Source organism: Panthera onca, chromosome F1 (assembly GCF_046562875.1).
Source record: "Panthera onca isolate mPanOnc1 chromosome F1, mPanOnc1 haplotype 2, whole genome shotgun sequence".
NCBI classification, from domain to species: Eukaryota; Metazoa; Chordata; class Mammalia; order Carnivora; family Felidae; genus Panthera; species Panthera onca.
The window spans coordinates 8303847-8325797 of NC_138355.1; the positions used below are offsets into that span (position 1 = coordinate 8303847).

Here is a 21951-nt window from a genome sequence, read left to right on the forward strand (position 1 = left end):
CTCCTTGTTTTCAATAAAATAAGTTGTACATTTCACGTGTGACTCTACTGCTAGAAAAACTTCTGGAATACGCTGAAGGCAGATCATTTAGGACACATTAAGCCTTTTGTGCATAAGCGAACTATAGCCATCTAAGGTTTCATATGAGCAGTTTCACGCAAAATAATATTTGACACGTTTATACACTTTCAAAAAATTTACTCACATTCTCAGGAAGGATGTTAACAGCCAAAGTTAGCTTCATTTTAATTTTTTAGAACACCACAGAAGAGCATATAGAGTACCTTAAGGTAAGTGCAAACACCTTAACGTTAATTTTGTAATATACAACGGATATGAGGACATTCGTCTTGGGGCAATTCAAAAACATTCTTCGGAGCTTGAATTTGATGATACATACTTTGTGCTTTGTACGTCTTGGTCACATGCACACTTACAATGTAAGTATATATATATATACTCTCTCTACATAAATATATATACATCCCTACTGTACAAGCTTTGGTTCCTCCTAATTATTCTTTGGTGTTCTTTCATATTTGTTAAGTGTTTCGTAAATACATTGTTTATAGATCCTCATGTAATGGAAATAGCTCAAAACTAGAATACTGAAGAACAATAGCATCAGAACAAAGAGGAAAGCAGCAACCAGGTAGCCACTGGGACTGAAACAAGAACAGAAGAAAAACCAGTCCATTAGAAGTCATCATTCACTTTGGTTGTGAATTTATTTAGTCAGACAACGTTTGAATGGCTAGCTCCTATGCCACTGACAGCAAACAGAGATTAGTAAGACAGCCTGTCTACCCTCAGGACGTTTGCCTCTTAGTGTTCAAGGTGGACCAGGGAGGAAAACAGAGAGTGTGGTGAATGAGAGAAAGAAATATGAAATTTGCTGGGGCAGGGGGGCGGGAGGGCAGACATCCGGAAGGCCTTCCAGTGGTGGTGACCTTTGAACAGAGTACTGGTGGGAATAGGATTAGGAGCGTTAGAATGGGCTCCCTGGATAAAAATGCCTGGCAGTGGGGGCAGGGGGAATACCTGGGCGTCTGACTCTTGACTTTGGCTTGGGTCATGATCTCAGGGTTGTGGGATGGAGCCTGGAGCCTGCTTGGGATTCTCTCTCTCTCTCTCTCTCTCTCTCTCTCCCTCCCTCTGCCCCTCCCCTGCTCATGCTGTCTCTCAAAAAATAAAAATAAATTGGGGCGCCTGGGTGACTCAGTCCATTAAGCATCTGACTTTGGCTCAGGTCCGTGAGTTCGAGCCCTGCGTCAGGCTCTGTGCTGTCAGTTCAGAGCCTGGAGCCTGCTTTGGATTCTGTGTCTCCCTCTCTCTCTGCCCCTCCCCTGCTCATTCTTGTTCTCTCTCTCTCTCTCTCTCTCTCTCTCTCTCTCTCTCTCTCCTACTTTCCTCTGGGTACCAGGCCTCTTCACCTGGGACTCTGCATGGGTGCCTCCCATCAGGGCAGATTTATTGCTTGAGCCAAACACTGTGCTCTTTTCTATTTGGTGTCCTGTTATCTGACTTCAGTTTTTGGTTCCTTTTTAAGCCATAATTATTTATTTGCAGTGTTAAAGTTTCCCCAGGTCCCTCCTTACTCAGACCTTCCTGCTATATGGATACGAGCTTAATCTGACTCCAGTGAATGGTTTCTTTCTTGGAGGAAGTTAATTAACTGACTCAATAAATTACCTGATATGAGCCAGGTCCTGTGGTAGTACCTGGATAAACAATGATAAGTAATAATAGACATGGTCCCTATCCTTAGAGAGCTTACATTCAAGTGGGACATAATCGTTAATCAGTGATGAGAAAATAAATAGAAAATTTTATTTGCGATAAGAACTAAGTAGGAGAGAGATACAACACAATGAAAGCTTACTATAGCAGGATTTAACCTGGTGATAGGGTCAAGAAATGCCTCTATTTTAGGGAAAATATAATTATCCTAAACTATGAAGAATTAAATGGAAACGTAGTTGGTAAAGTTAAGTAGGAAAGAGGTAAGGAAGAGTTGCCAGATGGAAGAAATCGCACCTGTGAAGTTCCTGTTTCGGGACAGAGTATGGAGAAAGTTGGGAACTGAAAGAAGGTCGGTGGGTCTAGAGCGGAGAAGATGGCGGGAGCACAATGCAAGATGAGATTGGCAAAGTAGGTGGGGGCCAGATCATGGTAGGTCTTGTAAGCCTTGTTGTGGAGTTACCATTTTAAGGGAAAAAAAACCTAAGGGTTTCAGGCTATAAAATTAGCATTTGAAAAGATCACTTTGGCCCCAGCGAAGGAAATGAACTAGAAGAAAATAGAACTGAATGAGGCAAGATGTGTTAGGTGTCTACTGCAGCTGTTCCCATCTGAGATCATGGTAGCTTGGATTGGAGAGGTGGCGATAGGCTTGGTGGGAAGCCGACTCATTAAAGGGCGGTTCAGGAGATTGAATGAATGAGAATCAGTGACTGGATGAGCTGGGGGAAACAGAGAAATGAACGTGAGCCCTAGGTTTTTTGGTTTTTCGTTTTTGTTTTCTTGGTATTTTATTTACTTATTTATTTATTTTTTCTTTTTGACTTGTAGATGTTTGGCTTGTACAGTTCAATGTGCTATTTCCTGAGAGAAGGAACACAGGAATACAGGGTTGCTGTACTGTTCATCTCCTGAAGGCACCATTCATATTATAGCCCATGTGAATGGATTCTCTTGGAGCTGTGCAGAGACAACCTGCAGGGATGTATGCAATTACCCCAACAGATCGGTTTTAGAGTGGGACAAATAATGGGGTAAGGGAACGGGTGATAAGATCACGAGATCACTTTTGGACATGTCCAGTTTGACCAGTCTTTGAGACATCTAAAACAAGACGTTAAGTAGATGGTAGGATCTTTGGCCCTGGACAGGCCAGAGATGTGACTTGGGAGTCATGTGTATATAGATAGATGCTTACTGAAGCCCTGAGTATGGCTGAGCTTGCCAGAATGAGAAGCTCATGAGACCAGGGCTGAGCCCTGGGCAAAGTCAACATTTACTGGCTGGTGAAGGAGGTTGAGGCTCTCTTTACTTGAGAGAGACTGGCTATAGAAGTTTAGGAAAACCCATAGAGCAATACAGCAGTCAAAGGAAGAGTCAACACTGATGAAACAGGAAATAAGATGAGGGCTGGTAAATATCAGGTTCAATGCAGGCCAGTTCCGGTTCAAGATGGTGACATAGGAGGCTCTTGAACTCACCTCCTTCCACCGTCACACCCATGCCACAGCTATCTGAGGAACAGTTCTCTCCAAAAGAAATCCAGAAACTAGCTGAGCGACATCTACACATTGGGTGAATGAGAAAAAATCCACCCACATTGAAATATGTAGGAGTGACTAGAACACAATCTGACCATAAACCCCACACCCAGCACAGCAACACACAACCAGGAGCTTGTTCCTGAAGCCTGAAGGGTTTGGACCCAACATCTAGAGTCTCAATCTACAAGAGTTCCACCTGAGGGACAGGCTCCCCAAACACTTAGCTCTGAGAGCCAACCGGACTTGTATCTATGAGACCCACGAGGCAGCGCACAAAAGGGATCCTGAGCACTTGCAGGAGCTAAGCCCCCCTCAACCCTCAGCCCAGAGAGAGCAGACTGAAATGCCCATCTCCTCGCCTTTCTATCAAGAGGTCTATTTGCTTATCTTACAAGTTATGGTCTGGGGTTCAGGCTCCTGATTTAACGCACATCAAGGGACTGACTGAAATCCTTTCCAGACACTTGGGAGCATGGCAAGTGCCATCTTAACGTTCTCTCTGCTTCTCCTTCGACCACTGGTATCTCTCTGAAAGGAGCTTCTGCACATGACCGGTGGTCCAGCTTCTATGGCTGCCATGCAGGGGACACCCCCTTTATTGCCTGACTCTGGTGGTCAGGAGAACTTACATTCACTAGTCCTATAGAAGTGTGACAAACTCCATTTAGCTGGGATTAACCCAGGACTTGGCACAGAGGGAACATACAGGAACACCCGTCTCCCAGTCTTTTCCCTGAAAGAGGTCTATTTGCATACTTGAAAAGCCGCTGCCTATGTGTCCAGCTTCCAATCAGCTTGCATCCAGGTGCTGACTGAGGTCCTCTTCTTTGGGAGGCTGACAGGTCTTGGCACACCCTCAACTATTAGAAAACACTTAGAATTAAGAAGGCACCTTGGATAGGGGCACCTGGGTGGCTCAGTCAGTTAAGCGTCTGACTTGGGCTCAGGTCATGAGCTCACGATTGGTGGGTTTGGGCCCCGCATCGGGCTCTGTGCTGACAGCTCAGAGCCTGGAGCCTGCTTCGGATTCTGTCTCTCTCTCTCTCTCTCTCTCTCTCTGTCCCTTCCCCCACTCATGTTCTGTCTCTGTCTCAAAAATAAACATTACAAAAAATGTTTAAAGAAAGCATCTTGGACAGTCAAAGGTTTGAGAGACAACCAACAGTTAGGGCCAGACTGAACAATAAGGTTCATCTCCTCCCTGAGACCAATCCTACAAGACTATTGGAAAGAGGCTGTCTTCTCTAAGTCAGAAGCCAACGCAGTCAAAGGAAATGAAGAAACGGAAGAAATTTGTTCCAAACAAAAGAACAAGAGAAAACTCAAGAAACAGACCCTGGCTTAACCAGCTGAGCCACCCAGGCACCCCAAGTTTTTATCAATTTATTTAAATTAAAAACTTGGGGGTGATTAAAAGCCTACGAGGAGGATCTAGTTGAGAGGCAAAGTTTAATGTATAAAAGAGAGAAGAAATAATGGATTTGGAAGTTTCCTTAGAAAGTAAGAGGGTTCAAAGCACAAGAGGAAGGATTAAAGAGGAGGAATACAATTTCTTTAACTGTAACAGGATGGAAAAAGGAGAGAATGGACATAGGTGTTTGCAGATTTATATGTTTGGAATCAGGAATCAGGAGTGTTCCCGGGTGCTGGCTTCTAATTTCCCTGGAATGGTGGAGACAAGCTCATCTGATGGTTGTTAAGTAAAGATGGTCCAAGGAGGAAGCTAATTAGATAAGGTCCGAGGTCGTTATGGAGAATAGAGATGTTGGTTGGCCAGAGAAAGATAGGAAGATTCTCAGGTAGTGTTGGTGACCTACATGAAGTCGGAGATTAATCTGCCCTGTTGTGTCACTTTCTTTACCGACACTTGGCCGTTCAGATGTAATCACAGAGCGCTGTGGGGCGCTTAATTACAGAAAGGTAAGGAGATACTAGTGCTACTGAAGGAATAAAGTGTAAGAAGATACTAAATAAAAAAGGAGAAATTGAAAGTGGAAGTGGAGGTCCCAATGGAACAATGAAGAGCTGTGGTGAGTATAGCTGAAGTAGCAAGCTGGAAGGTCAGAGAATGGGATGTCTGAGCAGATGCTTCGGGAAGCAGAGACATTCTGACAGTAATGCCAGTGTCCACAGTGTGACTATGGGAGTGGGTGGTGGAAACACAGCAGAGGAAGAGGACACTCAGGATGAGGAAAGGCCTTGATGTTGGCAGGGTTAGCCGTGTGGGCACAGATGGTGGGGACTGATATGGAGGTGGAAACAGCATGGCAGGGCCAAGGTCATCAATGAGTGGAGAGGACTTTGGGGAGGATGCGGCAACACAGAGAAAGGACGGAGGTACAGCGGATGCCATGAGCCTCAAAGGGTGGGTGTTGAAAAAGATACGTTTTAGTTTTGTTTTAGAAGAACCGGGATAAATAATGATCCGACAGTGGTAATGGCGCTGCGAGGCACCTGGGGGTCGCTGGGAAATAAACAGCCAGCACTCTTAGAGGGCTGAAGGTGAAGCAGTGTCCTGGGGGTGGGGGAGAGGGAGATAAGAGGGGGGAGCTCAGAGGATGGTTGAGGATTTAGGTGAGTTTGCTGGTTAAATGGTAGCAACTCCAAAGGACCCAGTGGAAAATCCGGGGAAGTGGTTGAGCACTGGGCCAAAAGGCAAGGGAGCACTAAATGTCTGCCTCCTACAGGCTGGTCTTCAGCCACTGTTTGCTCATGAAAAGGGCTTTCTCACTAGGAAAATGTCCACCACCAGCTAACCCCTTCTCTCCTCTGCCGCCCCCCCTTCAGGGCTCAGGTGTAACAGAGACTAAGCTGTGGTCACTAACCTACAGACTGTTCCCTAGGCTGCACCATATGCCCTGGCTGCTAAAATCCCAGCTACTAGGAGGTGAGCTGGGGCGACTGGGTGAAATCCTCCTTCACTGTCTTCTGTCCTCTCCAACTCACCAATGCCCCCTTCTGACGGTGGATACTTGGGTGGACGGATGTTATTAATATTCATCGAAATCAAACATACCAATCGAATCCTCATTAGGAAGGGAAGTCACTGCCAAACGCTATACATGTTTCCCAAAGTCACTTCAAAATAACACATGGCTCATCTCATTTGTAGGTTATTCACACTATTGATCTCCCGTTGGTACAAAACATCAAGGAGTCAGTAATGTTTGAAGTAGGGCCGTAAGTAACTTAATTGTTTGTCTTCCATTTTTGTTTAACATTTTATAAAAACCAGGCCCAGGACAGAGATGCAAAGTCATTTGTGACCCCAGGGTGAGCATGAAGACTCCTTACTCTGCCCTCCTGGGAAAATCAAGTTGGATCCAGGAAAATGCCTTCGCTACCTGTTTCCCGGATGCATAAGAATGATGGCCAGTGGTCAAGGGTGGACCTGGGGTCATTGGGGGCACAGCCAGTGTCTGCTCCCAGTCTCTACCACTGCAGCCTACAGTCTGGCCCTTACGTGGGGTTGAAAGACGCGTTGGATGGGAAGACAGCAGGCACTGGGGGATGGAACAAAAGGGGACCCCCAGCTGCAGTAACAATTCTCAGAAACTCCTTCCAACCGCATCCCTGGGATGATTGATACATACAATTTTAGGGTATCACATATAGGGCAGAAGTATTAGGGTCCCAGGGAAATGGGGGAGAGAGGTTTTTCCTTTTTTTAGCTGCCACCCTTGTCTTTTACAACTTCCCTCATTAAAATCTGATTAGGCGCCGGGCATTACCTGGGAATCATTCCGAAGGTCTCTATTGCAAAGATAGTTGTTAGGTTACAGAAACTGCAAATCAGAAAAAATAATATTAAAGATGAAATTAAGTGCAATATATTAAGACTCCCTCCAAATCTTTACGGTAATGATCAAATCATGTATAATCCTAATCAAGGTGTCAATTTCTCGGTAATGGAGAGACTAGATGCATTTGCATAACAGCCATGATGATTTTTCCATATGTGTGACTTGGCCTGCTTGCTGTATAATTTCTCAGAGCTTGTCAGTGCGATTTCATGGTCCTCTTAACAGCTTTGCATCGTTTTGATGGTGAGTCCCGAGGCAACAGCAATAATAATAATAATAATAATGATGATGATGATGTTTTACTGAGCATTAGTACTTATTGAAAACGAATACTATCTGAGTGTTTCCTTTGTACCAGGCAGTGTACCAAATACCTTCCATGAATTATCTGCTGAATCCTCACAGGAATCCTTTCTTTTAGATGAAGAAACTGACGCTTAGATAGGTTAGGCTACTTGCAAAAGTTTACACAGCTGTAAGTAGCAGAGCCGAATTCAGGTTTTTCTGATCGAAGAGCCTGTGACATTCACCTGATGTAGGCTGACTCTTTCAAGAAGCTGAGAATGTGAGGAACTAGACATATGGAACTGTGTTATTAACTTCTAAAGTTACTGAGTATCTCTCATAATGTAGCCTATTTCTTGGAAAGAGATAGAGTAGAGCTAAGTCAACATTAATGATACGACTGCACCTATCTTCATGTGGGAGAAGAGAGAAGAAAGGAACTTAACTTGATTGAGCAAAATTAGGGATTTTTACCCAGGCCTTTCATTTGATCCTCAGAATACTATTAAGAGAGGAATTATAGACTCATTAGACAAATAAAGAAATAAGCTCAGAGACTAAGCAATTTGCTTAAGGAGGCATATCTATCAGTGGCAAAATTCGGTTTTGAGCCAAAGTAGATTCTAGCCTTCAAGGTCCGTCCATGTTGTAGCAAATGGCAAGATTTCCTTCTCTTTTTACGGCCGAATAATATTCCATTGTATTTATATACCACGTCTTCTTTATCCATTCATCCATTGATGGACACATACATCATTTCCATGTCTTGGCTACTGTAAATAATGTCACAATGATCAGGAGGGTGAATCTTTTCAAGTTAGCGTTTTCATTTTCTTTGGGTAAATACCCAGGAGAGGAACTGCTGGATCACATGGTAGTTCTATTTTTAGCTTTTTGAGGAAACTCCATAGTGTTTTCCATAGTGGCTACAGCAATTCACATGCCCACCAATAGTGCACAGGATTCCCTTTTTCCCACATTGTTGCCAACACTTGTTATCTCTTGTCTTTTTGAGAACAGCCATTTGAACAGGTGTGAGGTGATATCTTGTTGCTCTTTTGATTTGCATTTCCTTGATGATGAGTGATGTCGAGCACCTTTTCATATGCCCGTTGGCCATCTGTAGGTCTTGGAAAAATGTCTATTCAGATCTTCAGCCTAGTTTTTAAATGGATTGTTTGTTTTCGTATTGCGTTATATGAATTCTTTGTATATTTTGCAGATTAATCCCTTATTGGATGTGTGATTTCCACAGGTTGTCTTTTCATTTTGTTGATGGCTTCCTTTGCTGTGCAGAAGCTTTTTAGTTTGGCGTAGTCCCACTTGTTTCTTTTTGCTGTTTTTTTTTGTTTTGTTTTGTTTTGTTTTTTGTTTTTTTTTTGTGTCAGATTCAAAAAATCATGGCCAGGACTGAAGTCAAGGATCTTCCTACCTATGTTTTCTCCCAGTTTTATGGGATAAGGTCTTACATTCATGTCTTTAATCCATTTTGAGTTAATTTTTGTGTAAGGTGTGAGATAGTGGTCTAATTTCATTCCTTTGAATGTGGCTGTCCAGTTTTCCCAACACCATTTATTGAAGAGACTGTCTTCCTCCCCACTGCATATTCTTGGCTCCTTTATAATAAATTAATTGACTATATATGTGTGGCTTTTTCTGTCCTCTCTATTCTGTCCATTGATATATATGTCTGTTTTTATGCCAGGACCATACAGTTTTGATTACTATAGCTTTGTAGGATAGTTTGAAATCAGGAAGGGTGATGCCTCTCACTTTATTCTTTTTTTTTCAAGATGACTTTGGCTATTTGGGGTCTGATGTCATTCCATTCCATATAAATTTTAGGATTGTCCTCATTCTGTGAAGAATGCTATTGGAATTTTGATAGGGATTGCATTGAATCTGTAGTTTGCTTTGGGTATTTTAACAATATTAATTATTCCAATCCATGAGCATGGAATATGTTTCCATTTATTGGTGTCTTCTACAATTTCTTTCATCATTGTCTTATAAAAATTTAGCCAAAGAGTTGAGTGTCTAGGTCTTGCAACTCTTGGTTAAATTTATTCGTAGGAGGGGTGCCTGGGTGGCTCAGTTGTTTGAGCATCCGACTTCAGCTCAGGTCATGATCTCGCAGTTTGTGAGTTTAAGCCCTGTGTTGGGCTCTGTGCTGACAGCTCGGAGCCTGGAGCCTGCTTCGGAATCCGTGACTGCCTGACTCTCTGCCCCTCCCCGACTCATGCTCGGTCTCTGTGTCTCAAAAAATAAATAAATGTTAAAAATTTAAAAAAAAAATTTATTCCTAGGTATTTTGTTCTTTTTGATGCAATTTTAAATGAGATTTTCTTAATTTCTCTGCCTGATAGTTCATTATTAGTATATAGAAACATAACTGATTTTTATATATTCATTTTGTCTCCTGCCACATTACTGACTTTGTTCATTAGTTCTAACAGGTTTTTTTTTTTGGGTGGAGTCTTTAGGGTTTTCCAAATATAATATCATGTCAACTGCAAATAGTGAACATTTTGCTTCTTCCTTTCTGATTTGTATGCCTTTTATTTCTTTTTCTTGCCTAATTGCTCTGGATAGCACTTCCAATTCTATGTGGAACAAAACTAAAAGTGGGCATCTTTGTCTCTCATCTTTGTTCTTGATCTTAGGGGAAAGGCTTTCAGCTTCTCAGCATTCAGTATGATGCTAACCATGGACTTGTCATATATGGCCTTTATTATGTTGAAGTATGTTCCTTCTCCACTTTGTTGAGAGTTTTTTTTTTTTTAAATAATAAATTAATGTTGGATTTTGTCAAATGCTTTTCTGCATCTAGTGAGATCATCATATGGTTTTTATCCTTCATTTTGTTAATGTGTATCACACTGATTAATTTGCAGATATCAAATCATCCTTGTATCCCTGGGATAAATCCACTCGATCATAGTATATGGTCCTTTTTAAATGTATTGTTGAATTTGGTTTGGTAATATTTCCTTGAGGATTTTTGTATCTATGTTCATCAAGGATAATGACCTATAATTTTCTTTTCTCGTGGTATCTTTGTCTGGTTTTGGTACTAGTAATGTTGGCCTCATAAAATGGGTTTAGAAACATTCTTTTCTCTTGCATTTTTTCAGAAGAGTTTGAGGAGGTTAGATATTATTCTTTAAATGTTTGGTAGAATTTACCAGTGAAGCCATCTGGTCTTGGACTTCTGTTGAGAGTTTTTTTTTCTTACTGATTCACTCTCCTTACTAGTAGTCAGTCTAATCAAATTTTCCTTTTTTTTTTTTTTTTATTTGAGAGAGAGAGAGAGGAGGAGGAGAGGTGCAAAGGGAGAGAGAGAGAATCCCAAACAGGTCCCATGCTCAGCGCAGAGTGAGACACAGGGCCTGATAACACCACCCTGGGATCATGACCTGAGCTGGACTTAAACAGATACTCAACCGACTGAGCCACCCAGGTGCCCCTGATTTTCCATTTTCTTCATGATTCAGTCTTGGTAGGCTGTATGTTTCTAAGAGTTTACCCATTTCTTACAGGTTGTCTAACTTGTTGGCATATAATTGCTTATAGTAGTTCTTATGATCCTATGTATTCCTTTGGTATCAGTTGTAACTCCTCTTTCATTTCCAATTTTATTTGAGTCCTCTCTCTTTTTTCCTATTGAATCTAGCAAAAATTTTGTCTATTTTGTTTACCTTTTCAAAAACCAACTCTTCGTTTCTACTGTCTTTTTAGTCTCTATTTCCGCTCTGATCTTTGTTATTTCCTTCCATTTACTAACTCTGGGCCTTCCTCTTTTTCTAGTTCTACGAAGTGTAAAGTTAAGTTGTTTATTTGAGATTTTTCTTCCTTCTTGAGGTAGAGGATTTCCTTTCTTTTTATGGCTGAGTAATACTCCATTCTATACTTATATATACCACATTTTCTTTATCATTCACTCATTAATGGGCACTTAGTCTCCCTCCATGCCTTGGCTATTATAAATAATGCTGTCATGAACATGGGGGTGCATATATCTTTTTGGGTTAGTGTTTCATGAAACTCTTTTAGTAATGGTGACCCCAGATCCTATGGCATTTTTATTTTTCCTACTAGGCATTTTCTTCCCTCTTGCCTTATATGATGTTGTCATGTTTTAGTGTAACTCATTTATTGGACTTTGTAGAGTGGAGTAGAAATTTTATTCAATCCCATGATTATCCCTTTAAATAAATGCTAAAACTATTATAATAAAATATTTATATTCACCTATAGTTTGGATCCAGGATCTTCACACGAAACACATACATTCCAGAATGGTCTACGGGCCAAACTAAATGGTTATAGTTAGACTTGTTGATAATCTCATACGGTTGATTCAAGTCTCCCGGTTTTCCAATAGCATAAGAAAAACAGTGTTTATAGTTCTGAACAGGAAATAAAGACAAAAACCTTAGGGTCGTTTTCTAGGGGAAGAGGTGTTGCAGATTATAGGAGAGAGGAGAAAGTATGTGATAGCTAGAGGGGAGAAGGGAATGATCTGGAGAAATACACTTATGTTTGTTGGGCAGTATTAAGGGATGGTTTTAATCATGAAATTAAAGTGAAACCAGTCAGCATGGGTATGTTTTCCTCCAACCACCAGTCAGATGTCAAGGTGGACAGTTGGATTTAATGAGGGTTGTGATTTAGCCACACAAGTCTGAAGAAGTGTGAGGAAGGAGGGAATTCAGGGTACATATCAACAGAGTGATAGAATTATTGACCATGGAATTTAAGCTGAATAAAGAGCAAGAGAACCTGGGGGTGGGGTGAGGGTGGTGGGGTCACTGGATTGAAGGCCATTTTGAGGTTGAAGGATTGTCCAAAGGATTGTCACAGTCAAGGTTCTAGGGTTATGTTGCTGGAAGGGTTGGGAGTGGTGGATGGAAAGTGGAATGCTTAGAGCTGGGAATATAGAGGATAATACACATTTTTTGTATATATATCTCTGTATTGACATGCACAGATTCTGATATAGAAGTAAAGAAACATTCCTGTTGTAGGACTTACATTTTACAGGCTCAGGTACTGTATAGGTCCCTTTTATTCATGAGATATGATTTGATTTTCCATATAACATAAATTAACTTCAATTCAAGAAAGTTCGATTGAAAAAATGGAAAATATTATAGTATGGGACTGATAGTTGGCATTCAGAAGTGGTCTTTTCGTTGTACAAAAATTGAAACTTCAGGTGTCCTTTAGAAAGACTTACTCTCAATGCTTCAACGTGTTTGTCAGGTATTTAATAAATCTGCAAACACAGGTTTCAGCAGAAAAAAGTTGAAATTGTTGGTAACACAGGAACAATGGAAGATCAAACAGGAATAAGATGAAGCACTTTTGAAATCATAATACTAATGCAATAGAAAAATTGGATGTGAGTTGCAGAAACAAATTTAAATCCAGAATGTTTCCATCAAGCTTTTGTTAATGCTGAAATGCCAATTTAGTTATTACAAATAAAGTTTTCTGGGTAATAATTTCCTTACCTCAGGTCCCCAGACTTCTTCTAATGGGAGGTGCTTGTTAAGCTCAATCATTGACTTCCATGTCTGGGCTTCATTTAAACAACCACTCTGTCAAATAATTGTACATATAGGAAGTTAAGAGACAAACAAATGAGTAAAGGAAAAAAAGAGAGAGAGAGAGAGAAACCAAGAAATCTACTTTTAACTGTGGAGAACACAATGATGGTCACCAGAATGGAGGTGGGTAGGGGAGATGGATGAAACAGGTCATGGGAATGAAGGAGTGTTCTTGTGATGACCAGGAGGGAACTGTTGAGTCACTATATTGTGCACCTGAAGCGAATATAACGCCGTAGGTCGACTCTACTGGAATTAAAATAAAAAACCTAATAAAAAATTGCGCACACACGTATGTTTTGTATATATACACATGTTTTGTATATAAATTCATTCCTAATATTTAATATATTTAATGTCATTGAAAAATGTATATTTATTTATTTTTTCATTCCTTAAACGTTTGCTGATATAAAGGGGAACAATTGACAGTTGTATATTGACCTTTTAGAAAAGGGAAACTCACTTATTTTAAGTGTTTCACATGAAAAGTAATGTTATCGGTGAATATGACCATCTTATTTCTTCCTTTCCAATTCTCATGCTTTTAATTAATTTGCATTGTATCATTTGCCTTGTTACAGAGATCGGAAACAATGTTGTATAGAAGTGGTGATGACTGACACCCTCATTTCACTCCTGGCTCCAGAAAGAAGGCTTTCAAATTTTCACCACTAAGTAAGAAGTTTCTATAATTTTTTTTTGTAGTTACATTTTATTAAGTTAAAGAAGTTACCATATACTTATAATTTTCTACGATTTATTTTGGTGCTATTCTTTATTTTTTTGAAGTAGGCTCCACTCCCAATGTGGAGCTTAAACTCATGACCCTGAGAATTCCAAGGTGTATTTTTAAAATAATGTTACCTATGAATAATTTTTTAACCTAATGGCTTTTCAACTATTATAATAATCCATGCTTATTCTTCTTTATTCTGTTAATATAGTGGCTCTCTTTGATTTTCAAATGATATTCCAACTCTTCATTTATAAAATAAACAAAACTTGTCGGGATGCGTGATTTAAAAAAAATTTTTTTTTTAATGTTTTTATTTTTGAGAGAGAGAGAGAGAGAGAGAGAGCGTGAGCATGAGCGGGAGAGGGGCAGAGAGAGAGGAAGACACAAGATCCAAAGTAGTCTCCGGGCTCTGAGCTGTCAGCACAGAGCCCAACGCGGGGCTCAAACTCACAAACTGTGAGATCATGACCTGAGCTGAAATCGGATGCTTAACCAACTGAGCCACCCAGGCGTCCCTTTTTCTTTCTTTCTTTCTAAAAAAAAAAAAAATTTTTTTGGGAGGAGGGGATGTATGATTTTTAAATATATTGCCGAGTTTGATTTGCCAGTGTTTTGGTTAGGTGCCTTGTATCTGTGGTCATGGGTGAGATTGGCTCATTAATTTCCTTTTCTTTTAAGGTCCTCGGCGGGTTGTCCTGCATTCATAAAATGAGTTGGGAAGTGCTCTTCTCACTTGAATACTCTGGAGTTTTTAGAAAGCTGAAGGGAAAAATTCCTTAAATATTTGGTCGACTTCATCAGGAAAGCCATCTGGGATTATAGATGTCTGTTTATTGCTTAGAATCCAAGAAACTTTGGTAAATTGTGTTTTTCAAGGCGTTTGTCTATTTTATCCAATTCTTCATTGTCAAATTTGTTAATATAAATTTGTTTATAGTAACCTCTATCATTTGGGCTTAAAGTGGTGATATTCTAATTTTGTCTCTCTCTCTCTCTCTCTTTTTTTTTCATTTTTCAACTGGAAAACTTTTATAAAGAGATGTTTCCCCTTATCTACTATTTGGTTACCCATTGGGATGGCTCATTTGCAGAAGGTAGTAGAAATATTTGTGTCCTTGTCTTTATTTGCCAGTATTTAAAACAAGGAGTTGGTTTTCTATCATTCTCCAAAGGTATGTTTTTGAAAAAACCATTTTAACTCATAGGCTTAATGCATTTAATGGGTCTTGGCAATATTGCGGTAATTACCCTTAATGAAGCTCTGATCGTCCCTTCTCCAGCCAGTAGGAACCTCTTTCATGTTCACTTCTGATTACTTTTGACATGACCCTAGGAGTCTTTGATACTTCCTTGCTAACGGGTATGTCAGACTCTCCCAAACCCATCATGTACATTTCCTCCTCCAGGCTTGGAATCAGCTATTTAAGAATTTCCAGTTCTTTTTAGTGGGAGATAATATTTCAAGATAATCACCTGGGTACTGAGGATACTTCTACCGATTGGTTATGCTTCTAGGGATTTTACTGGACAGCCTAGGAAAAATTTCTCTCTCTATGAACAATACATTTCTATCCAGATCACATGAGTTTCTAATACCTCACGAGTTTACATGGAGTCCTATTCAAATTCAGGATTTTTTGTCTAACTTCTTCTATTTTACATACGTGTCTCCTTGCTTTTATACCAAAACACTTGATGAAGAATGATAGTGTTAGAATATCTCACATTGCATACCTCACAACATCAGAATAACTAATACAAATATTGCCACCGCTATTGTGATTACTGAAAACAGTTATATTTTCCCTCTGACATATGATCTTAACATTCTCCTAGCATATTTTATAATTATACCTATATTGTCAGAAAATACATCCATTATATACTATTCTCTTTCCCTTTTAACCCTCGCTTGGCTTCAGCTTTATAAGTAACTCTATATTATGCTTTCCTCTAGTTCTTATGTTGCTACCTCTTTAGTATTAATTGTCATTGTTTGAAGGTTATTATTTAATAAGTTACTCAGGAAGGACTCATGGGAACAATATCATCTGATTTTTTTACATGTTAATAGCAGTTTGTGCCTTTTCTAGAGTCATTGGTTTTGCTGAATATAAAATCCTTGGCTCAGTATTTATTTTCATTTAGTATCTTAAATATTTTACTCCATTTTTTCCTGGCATAAAGCATTGCTATAAAAATGTTAATTTTATTTTATTTTCCTTATATGTAAATTGCTTGCTTTTTTGCCTACATGGTCACTTGGGTTGGCTGTTCTGATATATATATCTTAGATATAGATATATATATGTATATATATTTTAGTGTTTGTTTATTTTTGAGAGAGAGAGAGAGAAAGAGAGGCAGAGAGAGAGTGGGACACAGAATCTGAAGCAGGCTCCAGGCTCTGAGCTGTCAGCACAGAGCCCGGTGTAGGGCTAGAACCCATGAACTGCGAGATCACGAACCAAGTCAAAGTCGGATGCCCAACTGACCGAGTCACCCAGGCGCCCCTGTTCTGATATTCTTGAGTATATGCTATGCTCTTTCCATATGAAGCTTCAAGTCTTTTTTCTTGGCCAAGGGTGGGAGAGATGTTTTCTTGAATGATTAGCATTGATTTTGTTCCTTTGTTCTGGTTTTCTTTTTCATGGATTTCTTTTGGGTCTTTGCTTATCTTCAGTATTTGTCACTTTGTCTGAAATCCTTTTTATCCCATTGTTCATTTCTTTTTACTTTAAAAATTTTCCCCTGTTAATTTCACCTGTGTCTTTTAAAGCATTACCTGTTGTTTACTTTCATTTTTAAAGGCTATTTTCATTGCATATGAAATTTTAGATTTGGAATTTATTTTCTTTCAGCAATTTAAAGATATTTTTACTCAAAGTTTTCTGGTTTGCATTATCTCTATAGAGAAATCAACTTGAAGACTTATAGCTACTCTTTTTTTTTTTTTTTTTTTTTTTTTTTTTTTGCTTTGGCTGCTTTTGAGGTTCTCTTTGTTTTTGATTTCAGAAATTTACCATAGTGTTTCAGGATACAGGTTACTTTTTTCTGTGCCTCGATGTCTTTTGCAAGTTTGGGAAAATTTTGCTTCTGCCCAACTCTCTCTCTTCTCTCTTTTTAGGATTCCACTCCTTAGATGTAGACAGTGAGTCTCCATTATGTTCTTGTCTATATTTTCAATCAGCTTATCTCCCTGTGCATAATTCTGGGCATTTCCTTCTGACGCCTCTTCCAGTTGACTCTGTTTTCAGTCATCACTCCTAATAGTCAAATTCTTCATTCCAGTTAGTGCAGTTTTGATTTTTTTTTTTTTTTCCAGAAGTGATCGGCAGCTCAGAGGCATGGATAAGGCAGAATGATTGATGTTTAAAGTTGCCATGTGGGGCATTGGAACAACCCGGGGAGGCGACTTGCAGGTATTGGCAAGATGGAGGCTGGAGGACTAAACCATGGAGCTCAAGTTAGGCAGGAAAAGAGGAAATATGGGGGTGGCAGAGAGGGAGAGAGCAGAGGGCTCAATATGGTGGATGTCTAGACTGCGAGAGGAAAAGTAAGAGGCAGAGGAGCAGTGGGGATAACAACCACAGGGCTAGAAAATTGGGGGTTGAGGTCAGAGACCGGAGTGTTTGCATTTAAAGGTTTTTTTTTTAAATATGAAATTTATTGTCAAATTGGTTTCCATACCACACACAGTGCTCATCCCAACAGGTGCCCTCCTCAATACCCATCACCGACCCTCCTTTCCCTCCCACCCCCCATCAACCCTCAGTTTGTTCTAGGTTTTTAAGAGTCTCTTATGGTTTGGCTTCCTCCTTCTCTAACCTTTTTTTCTTCCTTCCCCTCCCCCATGGTCTTCTGTTACGTTTCTCAGGATCCACGTAAGCGTGAAAACATATGGTATCTGTATTTCTCTGTATGACTTATTTCACGTAGCATAACACTCTCCAGTTCCATCCACGTTGCTACAAAAAGCCATATTTCATTCTTTCTCATTGCTACATAGTATTCCATTGTGTATATAAACCACAATTTCTTTATCCATTCATCAGTTGATGGACATTTAGGCTCTTTCCATAATTTGGCTATTGTTGAGAGTGCTGCTATAAACATTGGGGTACAAGTGCCCCTATGCATCAGTACTCCTGTATCACTTGGGTAAATTCCTAGCAGTGCTATTGCTGGGTCATAGGGTAGGTCTATTTTTAATTTTCTGAGGAACCTCCATACTGTTTTCCAGAGTGGCTGCACCAATTTGCATTCCCACCAACAGTGCAAGAGGGTTCCTGTTTCTCCACATCCTCGCCAGCATCTATAGTCTCCTGGTTTGTTCATTTTAGCCACTCTGACTGGCGTGAGGTGGTATCTGAGTGTGGTTTTGATTTGTGTTTCCCTGATGAGGAGCGACGTTGAGCATGTTTTCATGTGCTGGTTGGCCATCTGGATGTCTTCTTCAGAGAAGTGTCTATTCATGTTTTCTGCCCATTTTTTCACTGGGTTATTTGTTTTCAGGCGTGGAGTTTGGTGAGCTCTTTATAGATTTTGGATACTAGCTCTTTGTCCGATATGTCATTTGCAAATATCTTTTCTCATTCCATTGGTTGCCTTTTAGTTTTGTTGATTGTTTCCTTTGCTGTGCAGAAGATTTTTATCTTCATGAGGTCCCAATAGTTCATTTTTGCTTTTAATTCCCTTTGCCTTTGGGGATGTGTCAAGTAAGAAATTGCTGTGGCTGAGGTCAGAGAGGTTGTTTTCCTGCTTTCTTCTTTAGGGTTTTGATGGTTTCCTGTCTCACATTCAGGTCCTTTATCCATTTTGAGTTTATTTTTGTGAACGGCATAAGAAAGTGGTCTAGTTTCATCCTTCTGCATGTTGCTGTCCAGTTCTCCCAGCACCATTGGTTAAAGAGACTGTATTTTTTCCATTGGATATTTCCTGCTTTGTCAAAGATTAGTTGGCCATACGTTTGTGGGTCTAGTTCTGGGGTTTCTATTCTATTCCCTTGGTCTATGTGTCTGTTTTTGTGCCAATACCATGCTGTCCTGATGATGACAGCTTTGTAGTAGAGGCTAAAGTCTGGGATTATGATGCCTCCTGCTTTGGTCTTCTTCAAAATTACTTTGGCTATTCGGGGCCTTTTGTGGTTCCATACATATTTTAGGATTGCTTGTTCTAGCTTCGAGAAGAATGCTGGTGCAATTTTGATTGGGATTGCATTGAATGTGTAGATAGCTTTGGGTAGTATTGACATTTTAACAATATTTATTCTTCCAATCCATGAGCATGGAATGTTTTCCCATTTCTGTGTATCTTCTTCAATTTCCTTCATAAGCTTTCTATAGTTTTCAGCATACAGATCTTTTATATCTTTGGTTAGGTTTACTCCTAGGTATTTTATGCTTCTTGGTGCAATTGTGCATGGGATCAGTTTCTTTATTTGTCTTTCTGTTGCTTCATTGTTAGTGTATAAGAATGCAACTGATTTCTGTACATTGATTTTGTATCCTGCAACTTTGCTGAATTCATGTATCAGTTCTAGCAGACTTCTGGTGGAGTCTATTGGATTTTCCATGTATGATATCATGTCATCTGCAAAAAGTGAAAGCTTAACTTCATCTTTGCCAGTTTTGATGGCTTTGATTTCCTTTTGTTGTCTGATTGCTGATGCTAGCACTTCCAACACTATGTGAAACAACAGCGGTGAGAGTGGACATCCCTGTTGTGTTCCTGATCTCAGGGGGAAAGCTCTCAGTTTTTCCCCATTGAGAATGATATTAGCTGTGGGCTTTTCATAAATGGCTTTTATGATGTTTAAGTATGTTTTTTGTATCCCGACTTTCTCGAGGGTTTTTAATAAGAAAGGATGCTGAATTTTGTCAAATGCTTTTTCTGCATCGATTGACAGGATCATATGGTTCTTATTTTTTCTTTTATTAATGTGATGTATCACATTGATTGATTTGCAAATGTTGAGTCAGCCCTGCATCCCAGGAATGAATCCCACTTGATCATGGTGAATAGTTCTTTTTATATGCTGTTGAATTCGATTTGCTAGTATCTTATTGAGAATTTTTGCATCCATATTCATCAGGGATATTGGCCTGTAGTTCTCTTTTCTTGCTAGGTCTCTGTCTGGTTTAGGAATCAAAGTAATGCTGGCTTCATAGAGTGAGTCTGGAAGTTTTCCTTCCTTTTCTATTTTTTGGAACAGCTTGAGAAGGATAGGTATTATCTCTGCTTTAAATGTCTGGTAGAATTCCCCTGGGAAGCCATCTGGTCCTGGACTCTTACTTGTTGGGAGATTTTTGATAACTGATTCAATTTCTTCACTGGTTATTCAAGCTTTCTATTTCTTCCTGTTTGAGTTTTGGAAGTGTGTGGGTGTTTAGGAATTTGTCCATTTCTTTCAGGTTGTCCAGTTTGTTGGCATATAATTTTTCATAGTATTCCCTGATAATTGCTTGTATTTTGAGGGATTGGTTGTAATAATTCCATTTTCATTCATGATTTTATCTATTTGGGTCATCTCCCTTTTCTTTTTGAGAAGCCTGGCTAGAGGTTTATCAATTTTGTTTATTTTTTCAAAAAAACAACTCTTGGTTTCATTGATCTGTTCTACAGGTTTTTTTTTAGATTCTATATTGTTTATTTCTGCTCTGATTTTTATTATTTCTCTTCTTCTGCTGGGTTTGGGTATCTTTGCTGTTCTGTTTCTATTTCCTTTAGGTGTGCTGTTATATTTTGTATTTGGGATTTTTCTTGTATCTTGAGATAGGCCTGGATTGCAAGGTATTTTCCTCTCAGGACTGTCTTCGCTGCATCCCAAAGCTTTTGGATGGTTGTATTTTCATTTTCATTTGTTTCCATATATTTTCAAATTTCTTCTCTAATTGCCTGGCTGACACATTCATGCTTTAGTAGGGTGTTCTCTAACCTCCATGCTTTTGGAGGTTTTCCAGACTTTTTCCTGTGGTTGATTTCAAGCTTCATAGCATTGTGGTCTGAAATATGCATGGTATGATTTCAATTCTTGTATACTTATGAAGGGCTGTTTTCTGACCCAGTATGTGATCTATCTTGGAGAATGTTCCATGTGCACTCGAGAAGAAAGTATATTCTGTTGCTTTGGGATGCAGAGTTCTAAATATACCTGTCAAGTCCATCTGATCCAATGTATCATTCAGGGCCCTTGTTTCTTTATTGATCCTGTGTCTAGATGATCTATCCATTGTTGTAAGTGGAGTATTAAAGTCCCCTGCAATTACCACATTCTTATCAATAAGGTTGCTTATGTTTGTGATTAATTGTTTTATATATTTGGGGGCTCCCGTATTCGGCGCATAGACATTTATAATTGTTAGCTCTTTCTGATGGATAGGCCTTGTAATTATCATATAATTCCCTTCTTCATTTCTTGTTACAGCCTTTAATTTAAAGTCTAGTTTGTCTGATCTAAGGCTGGCTACTCCAGCTTTCTTTTGAGTTCCAGTAGCATGATAGATAGTTCTCCATCCCCTCACTTTCAATCTGAAGGTGTCCTCAGGTCTAAAATGAGTCTCTTGTAGACAGCAAATAGATGGGTCTTGTTTTTTTTATCCATTCTGATACCCTATGTCTTTTGGTTGGAGCATTTAGTCCATTTACATTCAGTGTTATTATAGAAAGATACGGGTTTAGAGTCATTGTGATGTCTGTAGGTTTCATGCTTATAGTGATGTCTCTGGTAGTTTGTCGTCCTTGCAACATTTCACTCACAGAATCCCCTTAGGATCTCTTGTAGGGCTGGTTTAGTGATGATGAATTCCTTCAGTTTTTTGTTTGTTTGGGAAGACCTTTATCTGTCCTTCTATTCTGAATGACAGACTTGCTGGATAAAGGATTCTCGGCTGTATATTTTTTCTGTTCATCACATTGAAGATTTCCTGCCATTCTTTGCTGGCCTGCCAAGTTTCGGTAGATAGGTCTGTCAATAGTCTTATCAGTCTCCCTTTATATGTTAGAGCATGTTTATCCCTAGCTGCTTTCAGAATTTTCTCTTTATCCTTGTATTTTGCCAGTTTCACTATGATATGTCGTGCAGATTGATTCAAGTTACGTCTGAAGGGAGTTCTCTGTGCCTCTTGGATTTCAATGCCTTTTTCCTTCCCCAGATCAGGGAAGTTCTCAGCTATGATTTGTTCAAGTACACCTTCAGCACCTTTCTCTCTCTCTTCCTCTTCTGGAAT

The 21951-nt window shown here is 39.5% G+C and overlaps 1 protein-coding gene across 4 annotated transcripts in view; it reads right to left on the bottom strand.

Moving 5' to 3' along the window:
* Positions 1–221: 221 nt before the first annotated feature.
* Positions 222–21951, bottom strand: part of CATSPERE (catsper channel auxiliary subunit epsilon) — a 192117-nt gene continuing 170387 nt past the window's right edge. For 3 of the 4 annotated variants that reach the window (XM_078440779.2, XM_078440780.2, XM_060644920.3), the window contains 4 exons: positions 12889–12975; positions 11624–11781; positions 7016–7069; positions 222–665 (listed from right to left, as the gene is read on the bottom strand). In XM_078440779.2, coding sequence (XP_078296905.2) covers positions 512–665; positions 7016–7069; positions 11624–11781; positions 12889–12975 — 453 coding nt within the window. In that variant the 3' untranslated portion in view covers positions 222–511. Of the gene's footprint in view, positions 666–4040; positions 4145–7015; positions 7070–11623; positions 11782–12888; positions 12976–21951 lie in introns of all 4 variants that reach the window. The other variant, XR_013553113.2, reaches the window with a different exon arrangement.